Raw genomic sequence first — 12,183 nt, 5'->3', positions numbered from 1 at the left:
TAATTAAATTATGCATAATTACAACAACCATCTTATAGGAAATCTCTGCTAGAGCGACGTTTTATCTGAATCAGCCAGCCATGGTTCAAATTTCAGTTTGTGTGAAATGCATACCAGAATTTTGAATATGGCACAGGAGCAATGTTTCAAGACATTTTCAACACTGGCTACAGACATACTATGTAGAACTACTCTATTTTCAAAGTCTTGTAACAATGCATGAAAGGGAAATTTGTCTGACACTTCCACTTTGCCTGACTTCGCCAGTAATGAAAAACAGCTACAAACTATACTATTATGAAATCCTTTTAACACAATTCCATCAAACTACATTGCCACTGTAATTGTCCCGATATTGTATCCTCTGCCTCCTCATTTAACATGATATCAGGAATATGTTCATGTCACATCAAGCACATGTTATGAACAGATACACTTCATCTGACTTTATTTATGCATGACTTAAAGGACAAGACAGCAACTGGCTAAAAGGTACTTCAATCGAAGGCAGGATAGTAAAGCTTTCTACAAAGCATCATACTTTATTATTTTAATGAGATTTCACTGAATAACATGCAGAACAAAATGACAGTACAGCATCAAATGGCTGGTGTGAGTTGAGGCAGCCATCTTGTGAATTTTATCCAATCAAACATGTTGTTACCAGATTGGGTAGCTTCAGCTGAGACGTAGCCTTTTCCCTTTCACTCCATGAAGTGACATATGATGACATAGATCTACTGCATAAGACATCATATAGGATCCTTTACAATGATATAGTTACGAGTAGCCGAAGGGCCATTTCACAAAGTGTTGAAGGGCAGAGGCCACATTCACAGAGTGTTGTGGGGTAGGGGCCACTTTCACAAAGTGTTGTGGGACTGGGGCCACTTTTACAAAGTGTTGTGGGACTGGGGCCACTTTTACAAAGATGACGTACTTGTACGACATCGCACATCCAGGACAATGGTATGTTAATAATGAAGTACAAAATATTGTACGACAAATGTACAATTAATAAATGTTTTATGCCGCTTTGTGAAATTGGCCCCAGGTATGTTTCATTTACGGACCACCATGGATGTAAAATCAGTTGATTTAGAAGCTGTGTAATATTCAATGAAGGTATCACAAATTATGTCACACAGCAGCACACCATCTTGGCCCAAACTTTGGTTAGCCCTGCTTTCATCTTACAAGCCACCGCTACAAAACTGTAGCATAAAATCCAGTGACAGTTGAATGCCAAGATCAGCCTCAGTAGTGCTTAGATTTATTTCCATTTGTTTCTCTGGTAACTGGAGTAATTCAGAATGTTTGTTGTGTACGTACACAAGTAATTCTTTACCATCTGAATGAAAATGTTGAGACAATAGTAAAATCTACCTTAACAGAAAGAATTAAGCCAGACGTCTGCAGTCATTCAGATGCCGTGGCACATTAATAGGCAGGCTTTTCACGATAAATTAGTCTGGCTATTTAGATGAATTCAAGATATTCTCCCTACAAATAAAAATTTAACTTTACATGGTTGGAAGTATAATTGTTTACTGGATACGGGTAGCCAAGAACTATGTTTTAAGCTTCATCAAACCTATGATTTTAGTAAAACAAGAAAATTGGCGGAAAAGTCCACTTTTGCAAACCAATAGGAGTAGTAAGCTGAATGATATGCATTTTATAATCTCTGCAGACAACAACCACATACAATGTACTGCACCCGCAAACGTAAAACTACATGTATCTTATTTCTCCACTACTTCATCTACAAGTACATATGTACTACTCTAATAATACACAGTTCTATTATCAAATTAGCAGTACTCCTTAATAATATGCTCACATTCAACTTTCAGATACAGATTAGTCTTTAGAATTTGACACAGACTTTGGCTTATAACGTAATATTAAGAGTGGCACACAAACGTGCAAAGGGAGACAACTGTGCTTCCTGAATTCGGGAAAACTGTGTCTGTGGACCCTCTAAAAAATCCACTATGTTTTTTTTTTGACTTAACAAATTTGCAACATAAAATAATCTTGATGAATTTTGTGCAATTTGAATGCACAGAACTGCAAGTGAAATCTTAAAGCATGAATTGTATACAATTAAATGTTATCATAAAATGTTTTTCTTATGATGCACTGTGTGAAATTTTGAAAAGATAATTCACGAAGCTCAATTGCACCCCATGGAAAGAAGAAAACCAAAGTTGCGAAACTCACCCATAAATTACTCACCATTTCCTTATGGTTGGGGTAGTATGCTTGTTCTATTAGTGGAAAATTGTCCTTACCAACTTTTCGTTGGATCTGGATTAGGTGGGAAAACTGCAACAAAAGAAGATCATTAATTTACTAATTTCTACACAATGTGTACAAAGCTGCAAAACTTTATTTTAATTTCAACTGTACGTTGAACAAAATTTGATCCATATTCTCATATGATCTAAACTTTTAAAAATTTCTTTTAAATAAATGTGTTTGATGTGAAGTGTACCAGGGGCTGTGACAGACTGGTCACTGCTACTATAATTGCATGTATTAGTAACCTACTTGAATCCTTTTGCTGAACCGTCACAAATTTTGTATCTGGGTCCAGCATCACAAAGCAAACTTAAGATTTAAACGAAATTCTATACCCAAGTAGAGCAAATGATCTAAAACTTTGCCTAGACAAATGTATGTTTATAGGCAAAAATAAACGTCATAAAATACTACATTTGGTGCTGAAAATTTTCCTGTCGGATGTCACCCTGCTTTCAGAATAAACCTTAAAAAAACACCTTGTTAAGATCAACAGAACTCTAACAATCAGGCGAAACTTAGTGATAGGCAAAATTTTAGGTCACTTACTGGAGTATGATTATGCTTTACAGTACGACTATCAGATTTTGTATACAGGTTTGATAACTGACGCTATAGGCCATGGGCCACATGCACTTACCACCCAGGGTTTATCTAGGAAGTTGTAGGCTGACTGGAGAGAGTTTATACTGGGCACCCCACCATAGTGAAAGCCCAGCAGAAGATTTCTCCAGTCCTCGCCAGCATCTTTAACATGTTGCCTGATCAACAGGAAATCAGGTTTAAATGACCTGAAAAGGAAAACGTCACAGTTTTGAATTTCTAAAATTCATTCCATAAGTATTATTTAATGGCATTAATGATAAGTCTTCAAATTTATAAGAATACTTTTTAACTGACACTTGTATGTAACACTGTGAGAGAGGAGCAAAAAATTAAACTAAAATATAAGTAAATTACTTACACTCTTTAGTTCAGGTGTCTGATTTTATCATTAAAATTAAACATTAGTGTGAACATAAAAAGAATCACATTTTATAAATAATTATTAGTTATAGTTGCTCTATAGATGATTCTCTCTGTCTCTCTGTAATATTAGAAAGTTGCGATCTGTTTAAATAGAACTTACCTAACCACTTTTGTTCCATTTCTGGTTACTTGAATATCTACCACTGTGCCACTATCTGTGTATGCTGCTAAATTAATTTCTGAAAATTCAGCCTGAAATAAAACAAATGACACTAATGAAGAAGAAGAAAAGATGCAGTAACCATACTCTACAACGTGTTGATGCCAGAATTAGTGTAATTTACACAATTAAAAATAATAAACAATGTGAGTCTGATGCAGTTATAATATGTGACATATTACAAAACACAGGACTATTAATCAATGGTGTGCAACAACTACTTAGACCTGGCTAATGTTAAATCAACATTTACTGGTCAAATGAACTGTGATTTCCAAACAAACATAGGCAATACATTACAATGCAATATTCTGAGATAAGATTCTACAACAACAGACTGAAGTCCCATTGTGACATCATAGCTTCAGAAAACTAATTAAACAGGTTTTAGCTTCAGAATTATATTTATGGGTGGGTTTGTATGTCTGATAATAAAAAAATAATGACATTCAGCCAATATTGTAAATTTATCTAAACGTGAATATTACCTCTACCATATAAGAACACAGTAATGCCATGAAGCAGGCATGCCATTTTGCCCCGGGATATGTTTACTTTGTACAAAATGTAAATACAAAAATGTATACATTGCATATCACTATTTAGATGTAATTCTAAATTCACTGCTAATGCAAACCAGACTGTGTGTATGTATCCTCTGGGTTTTACATCATATTGTACTTTTTCAGTCATATAATGATAGGAGTCATTAGGTGTGTGTACATATATTGTGTCTTCTTGTAGTAGGGTGAGACCATGCCACCAAAGTGCTGCTGCCAATGAACACATGACACCCTACCCAGTCAATTTATACTGACACTGGGCCAAACTGTCCTGTTTCTTGGCTCTAACCTCTCAGTGCAGGGCACCAAGCTAGACAGCAACAAGTACCATTTTGAAGTCTTTGGTATGACCTGAAAACAGGTCTGATCCTTGGGATTATGGAAACTGGAATGGCTGTTGGACTGTACATGTATTAATAATGCAGTTATCTGTTCACTAATTTGTCAGGCAGAATTCCTGAACACTCTTAGGTTTGCTTAACACTACGCGGCTGTTGGTTTAATAAAATTCGATCTGCTTGACACTGTATACAAGTATACTTATATTCGTAAACAAGTACAGATATAAATGGTTTAAAGTCTTGTGTAAGGTACCGTATACAAATGTGCACGTTGCTCATTTTCTCTTTATACAATCAACTCACCTGTTCTACTCGTATATCCCAGTCACCAAATATTTTTCTTCCCCTGAAATATTTTAGACCTGAAAATACAAAAAATACAAAAACTTAAACACTTAAACTCAGATATCACTCACTGGTTATCATGCAAGTTGATTGGAACTTCTATAACCTATACATACAGAACAAATGCAGAAATTACATGTACATTTACATTATATCTAAGGGACAATTACTCTGGGGAAAAATTTTTGATCTCTGGAACGTAGCTGGTATAATGTTTGTTTGTTTGTTTGCTTAGGGTTTAGTACAATTTTCAAAATCGGCTGATCACATCATGATACTGTCTAGTGTTTATATATCTTGGACACCATGCCAAAGCATGATCATGTCCCACCCACTTACATCATACTTACTATACTGATACATGGCCAACGAGAACTAACGAGGCATATTTAGATACATGTACCAACACTGCTCATTTTAAACATGTCTTAGGTCTTACCCAAATCATATTGAATCACTTAAATTTGATGTTTATTTACATGACTGGTCTTTTACGCCACACTCAAGAACATTTCACTTATGATGGCTGTTCACTTTGTTGCGTATCTTGCTTATGAGATGAGGTTGACTAATGTAGTGTGGGTACAGTGTGTGTGTTCAGAAAGTAACTTAAATTCAAACAGCCTTTCACGAGACTGATGTTGTAGTGACAAATATTGTTAGATCTAACAATATTTATCAGTGCAACATCAATCTCGTGAAAGGCTATTTGAATTTAAACACATGTGTAATTTTGCGCCAGACTTAAAAAGTATCAGTTTTAAAAGGTGTAAGTCTTTCAAGCATGTTCATATTTAAGCTTAAGGTATACTGTAAAGAGTAATTTACCCAAATGTAGAATCTTACTACTGGAAGGCATGTATAAATTGGCTAAGTCTACAACCTGATAATTTTGAAGAAAAAATTTCAATAAAAGTCAAGTGCTTCAAAGCATGTCATCAAGTTTATTTAGTTTTGTAAGGATGTAGTGAAAACTGAAAGACTATTTGAGCCAAACATAAAACATTACTCTGAGATATATCCACAGAAACCCTGGAAATTTTGAACCAAATAATCCAAATATGATCTCAGAATTAACAGGTCTGCATCTTCAAAGCATATTCACGAAGACCACGTACTAAGATGAAAATCAAATTTGTTGGAGGCCACCTGCCTTCCATACAATATCATATGTCGCATGTGAAAAAGTTCACCAGTGTAACTTTTCATTAAAAATGTCTGCTGTTTACTCCAAGCACTCTGGTTTCCATGACCCCTAATATATTATGGCCGCCAATGTTTGCATAATAAGTTAAAAATTCTTCAGTGTAACAATCAATCAACCAGTAATAGGTGGATGTCACTCCTTCACAGAGAGATTAGGATTGTAGAGGTAGATTGTTTATGTAGAATTATAAGTTTGAAATTCCAGAGTGTGGCATTAAACAATGAATCAATCATAAACAGGTGAATGTCACTGCTTCTTGGAGATAAAAGTACTCTAGAGATAGATTAATTTTTTATGTACATGTGAAAAAGGCTGAAAATAGTCAGTAACAATTCTGCCTCCACCTCTTGGGTTGGTGTTAATTTGAAATTTTATTCACTACTTTAAGATATCCGTACCTAATATCTACAAATTTCCTATTATGTATAGAACTGTAGTTGTCTTGACAATAAATAAAAGATGGCTGCCACATAGATTTCAAAGAATCAGGCAGGCTGAATCTATCAATAATTTTTTCAGTTCAACAGATGCCGCTATTAATAAAGAGGATTCAGGGGAAGCCTTTGAGACATAGCCTTTCAGAAATTCTATCTGCCTGTAATTCCAGCAGCAGAATTTTACAAATACAGTAGAATCATGAATATAGTTTAATCAGAGGCATGTGTGTACATTTCCACACACTGCTGGTGGCGCAGGCCTGAAAATATCTTAGAGCTTTCAGTTATGAGGAAAGCTGTGGCTTGAGGCGTCGTTTGGCCTGTTCTATTGAGTTATCACAGCCAATACATCAGACAAAATGGATTTAAGAGGATGGATCAAATTAATCTTGGACCAAACTCTACTCAAGATCCAACAAAAAAAAGAGCTCCCTAGAGAATGTAAGAAATGTACATGTTTACAGAAAGGTTTGAAATTGAACATAGATATATTTTTTTCTGGTTCCTTTGGCTTAAGGAGTTTCAGTCGAAAACTTCATTTTTTTTTCATACAATTTCCTGCCCTCGTTATTTTAGGGCAAAAACAGCTCACGCAGCATCCTAAACCATTCATAAGGATGCCTGAGATCCTGTGCTTGACACTAGAAATCATGTGGAGAACTCTTTTTCGGGGTTTCGATATAGCATGCCCATTTTACACTATAAAATATGTACAGCAGAAACCAGTCAAGACACCAGTGAACTGTAACTTGTTCCCTTCATATTCCTGAGTAATGATATTTAAACCTGTTGACTTTATAATGTTCAATTTGTCAATTTCTAAAAACTACTTGCTAACTGAATATCGTTGAAAGCAAAAACCAGAATTTATGGAATGCATTACTGACGTGTATTCATAAATATTTACAACAAAACCATGAACAAAAATGCAACACTTTCATTTCACATTCCCTAAAGAAATTTAAATTTTAATGGAATCAACACATGCTTGTTAGTCATGATCTTGAAAATTGCCAATCCTGCAAAAACATATACATGTAAGGTCAAGCCAACAGGTTTTTGATACTCTTCTCTTGGCAGCAATTGATTAAACAGAAAGATGAGACTTCCACAAGATTTTTCTTTCAGATGATCTGTAACATTCTGTTGTTGCTTTTGTGAGTAGTAGTCTAAATGCTGTATGTTATTATTTCATAGACATACGTACTTCACAAGAATTTTTCAATTAAAGTAAACATAAGTCTGTGCTGAAAGCGTCACGTCATAATTCGCTGTCACGTCAAAAAACTTATTAGCTCTCCATTGTCAGTGGGTTTCTTATAGAGGACAGACAGATATCGATGCCATAGACTGGATTTTGCAGTCACTTTAAATGTTACACTGATGCATTCTGAATTCCACATATATTCCCCATTGTCACAATGCGCACATGTTGGGCAGGATACTGCAGTAACTTGTCAGGGTGAGCTGGCAAGAAAACCGTCTTGGGAGAGTCATCGCTTAAAGAAAAATATTGTGACCTTGCATTGTTTTTCAATAGCAAAGTCAGATTTATTACGAAAATATCTTCCCAAAATCTGAATGAAAGTGTTATCAATCAGAAGGTCCTGCTATGTTCGGTAAATTCCCTAAAGTGGCTACAGTCAGCTAGGCCAAATGCTTACACCCATGCAGGACGAGCAGAACCACTAAAACATGACACTTGGGTCCACCAATGGCCCTGACCAACAAGTAAACTAAAAGAAACATCAGCCCTTTGAACACACTGATACTCTTTGGATCAGGCTTTTTTGTTTGAATTTTCTCATTGTCACATTGTTTAATACCAATGGTACACGGCAGCCAGACCTTCCCACTTACGGCCAGAGAACTTACTGCCCTATGTCAGGATTGAACCAATACCCACGAGTCTTAACTTTGTGGTTCAGCACTCAGTTCAGCTAGAATAAACAACAATTTACTATCAGCATCATATCACTCCCTGTCATCTTATTAATACCACACAGTACATGTGCTCCCGTCCTCACACCTTAATACTTGTAAATCTATCCTAGGTGCAATTTTCCTCTCCACCAGGGATGACATATGTATCACATATATGTACATGAAATTAGTTATGCTTCTATAAAAGTCATCACAAGAAGTTATATGCCACAGGAAGACAAGGGTAGTCAGGTATATGTGATAGAATTTGAATTACAACCAGGATAAATTCTATCCTGCTGAAAAAAAAGAGCACTAAACTACCAGCTCTGAAATCATAAGGTATCTCAATCAGCCAGAAACCCTGATTGCACGAACTTATCATGAGAGAATTGTAGATGCATGTATGTGAAAGGCAAACGACATGTATTCCGTTAACGATTTATGCATACATGTATGCATCACCTATCCCAAAGCATGTAAAACCACTGACACTTATGAAGGAGTTGTAGCTATTGGAGATATTTTTACAGGTTGATTAAACATGTATCATCCATATGAAGCAGGGAATAAAGACTTCTCTCATATTATTTAACACTGTTTTATTTAACCAATGTTTTATGCCATGTTCAAAATATTTTGCCTACAGTACATTACAGATAAAGGTATGTTGGTAAATTTATTGGGAGAGCGCCTGGTGCAAACCAGCGCAACCCTACTGTTGCATACACCTGAAGAATGACTTACACAACATGTCTCGATCCTCGATGATGAAGAAGAATTTACACTTATATGCTCATATGCACATGTGGTATATAAGTGAAGGCATCTTTTTGCTATAATATAGCTTTGAACACAAGTTTTTCATAGAAAAATAGCTGGACAGTGATGTGTATAATTTTATAACCTCAATTACAATTTACACTCCTTTCAGGCAGCTTTTATTCAGGTTTCCTTGATTTTTATGAGTTGTTGCTGTCATTTCTGAGACAAATTTTGACTCAAAGCAATGATAATGAACAATCTTATTACAAAATCTAAAATAAAAGTCTTTTGAAATGCAAAACAATGAAATATATCTTGAGATGTATGCTTTGAGAATTGCCTCAGATGTACAAATGTAAGTATCCTCCTGTTATCCGTTAATGGCAATTTTCTGGTTAAGTACATGTACATACACTGTAGTTTATGTAGCCACAAATCAATGAAAAAATGAAAAAAATGGCAAAGAAAAAAAAAGGTTTACCTAAGCAGTATCAATGGCAAGTGTTGGATGAAGCTGACAAATTTAAATACAGATTCCGATAAAGTTTTGTCAATAAAAGATAAACCAGCTTTAGCTTCCTACAATCACACCCGGTGATATCCCTTTATAGTACATGTATGTGTATGAATGGTGTCAGTACATCAATATTAAAAGACAGAATTTCAGGCAGTGAGATATACATGTACAGGTAAATAATCTATGTGAACATTATCAAATCCTCCAGCTAAAAACCTCAGTTTTGTTTACATAGCTAAGATAACAATCGAACATGTCAATGCCATAGAGACACAAAACTGGTTTAAGGAAAACAACACTTAATTCCAGCTGTGAAACTCCATGGACAGTGCATATATTACATGGGGGGTAGCATATAAATATACATCGCTTAATGTCATCTAAATAATGTGCACGATCCCATAAAACAAATAATGTGATAAATATTTCTAAGAATGTAGAAGCAGTTGATGTTAAACTCCATTAAGGCTCTCTATGCTGTACATACCAGTCTGTGTGTTGATCATCAACAACTAGTAAAATTTTGCATCTGTCTTTGTTGTATGAAGGCTTGGTAGACGAGAAGAGGCCCCGGGTTATTCCAGTTGCTGAGCTGCTCTTGGAAGGAGAACTTGGGGCGCTTGGAGACGGCCCCTTTTTTAGATTCAATATGGCGGCTGTGGGGTCATCCCTATCTCGTAGCTCCCCTTGAAGGTCGCCTGAGCTAAACCTGCGGCGCAGGAAGTTCATTCCAGTGGAGAAATTCTCCCGGAAATTTGTGAAGGACGAAATTTTGACGGTTGTATGTGGCCACACACAGAGTAATTGTATGAGGCAGTGGCGCCCCCTTGGACCGTCTATGCGACGGAGATTAGCTTAATGAGAGAGTCTCCCGTGAGGGCAGAGGACAAGACAGCATGTGAAGTTATCAGTCAAACATCTTAAGGCTACTTCATCCTATAATCCTGGTGGGATCAACAGTGAACAGATTTCTGGGTCTTACGACCAAGGGACAGGTGGCTTGATTGACTCTTGTACTTCTCTGAGTATTGTTGCTGTCAATTTGAGATCCAGGCCTAGACTCTCAGGGCTCTCCTGGGTGTCATTGTTGGATACCTGTAAACGAACAATACAGACACACTTAACACTAATCGTTAACACGGATAGAGTGGTTAAGTGCTAAACAATAACAAGCATAATTTAGCATTAACTTTCCCCACATGCACTTATCTTCCAAAAACAATCATATATCAGCATATATTAAATTTTACAGGTGGGTAAAATTATGGAGGTTTTGGTAACAACTGGAAATGCAGGGTGAGGTCAAATGTCAAAAACCCATGTTGACTCAAACCATGTCCACAATGAAGTTATATACTGAGCATATACCTGTATATGCTTATTACATTTATCTGTATGGGTAACACACGCATGTACTTAAAGAAATCCATAGTTTCAGAGTAGTCTTAACATTTACAGTTACACATATTGGCATGTGTCACTTAGACAAGCATAGTAAAGTTTTAATATGTATTTTATGACCTGCCTTTTTTTTTTTTTTTTTTTTTTTTGAATAGATGCAAAGTTTTCACCAACAATACATGTATGTATGAGATGTGTATGAGATATTTCACCACCAAGTTGAGGAGCACCTATCTGTACAAGGGCAAGTCTTACGTTCAGAAAAAAGCCAATCCATTTTAGTTCTTGTAAGGATTTGAAAAGAAAAAAGACGAAAGACTTCAAACAGTTACAGTGACAATACATTTCTTTCATACTTCTAAGACAAGATATTCTGGCCATGATGGGACACATTAGCCAGATTGATTGAGCATTTTATTCCCATTCCCTTACTATTGATTGGCTTTCAAAAGGGCAAACTGAGCAAGGGTTTGTGAAAATGAGAGTACGAAGCCCTTGTAAATTCCTGAATTACCAACGGTCAACCAACACGAACCTGGAAGAGAGATTTAAGCCATGCAGAGGCGTTCTGCCCTGACATTTTCTGCTGTCCTACAAACACAGCACTTTCATTTTTTACTTGACTGTCAGAGAGAAAAGATGCCCTACAAAAGGCTTCTGTAACATCTCCGTGTTTCACACATCAAGATCTATTGCAAACCTGTGACAAAGAGTCTGTGATGCTGCATCTTGTGGCTATCTTTATACAAGCCCTAAGGGCCATCTGAGCTCAACATGTACTGTATATTGAAGATGAATGTCAAAGGGCACTTGCTACTTTCACCACACAGAACACAAATGCCTGTGTACTGAATATTGTACACATTAAATAGAACAAAATTTTGATTTGTATTATTTGTATCCAATCAGCTTATTCAGATGTTTTTGCCAACTGAGGCACCTTACTGTTCGAATGTAAAGATATAACCTATATCTCCTCAGAGTTTCAGAAATATTATGAGTTTTGAAAAGAGAAATTTAATTTTTTTACTGATTTTAAAATCAAACAAAGGTGTATATAGCATTCATCAAAATAGCTGCATCATAATAACAAACATGCATCACAAATGAGAATTACAATGTAGTGTATCTTATTGAAAGTACGTTAACATAATTGCATAATAATAATCATTCAGCATCAAATTATTC

At 35.8% G+C, this 12,183-nt stretch overlaps 1 protein-coding gene across 1 annotated transcript in view; it reads right to left on the bottom strand.

The window, feature by feature from the left end:
* LOC135470247 (synapsin-like) overlaps window positions 1–10,598 on the bottom strand; it is a 29,798-nt gene extending 19,200 nt beyond the window's left edge. The window contains exons 1-5 of the mRNA XM_064749067.1: window positions 10,081–10,598; window positions 4,704–4,760; window positions 3,437–3,528; window positions 2,948–3,098; window positions 2,242–2,331 (exon numbers count right to left, since the gene is read on the bottom strand). Of these exons, the coding sequence (XP_064605137.1) occupies window positions 2,242–2,331; window positions 2,948–3,098; window positions 3,437–3,528; window positions 4,704–4,760; window positions 10,081–10,323 (633 nt within the window). The 5' untranslated portion in view covers window positions 10,324–10,598. The remainder of the gene's footprint in view (window positions 1–2,241; window positions 2,332–2,947; window positions 3,099–3,436; window positions 3,529–4,703; window positions 4,761–10,080) is intronic.
* Between the last annotated feature and the right edge of the window lie 1,585 nt (window positions 10,599–12,183).

Source organism: Liolophura sinensis, chromosome 7 (genome assembly GCF_032854445.1).
Source record: "Liolophura sinensis isolate JHLJ2023 chromosome 7, CUHK_Ljap_v2, whole genome shotgun sequence".
Lineage (NCBI taxonomy): Eukaryota > Metazoa > Mollusca > Polyplacophora > Chitonida > Chitonidae > Liolophura > Liolophura sinensis.
Note: the sequence above shows the minus strand (reverse complement) of the source record. Positions and strands in the feature narration are given on the sequence as shown.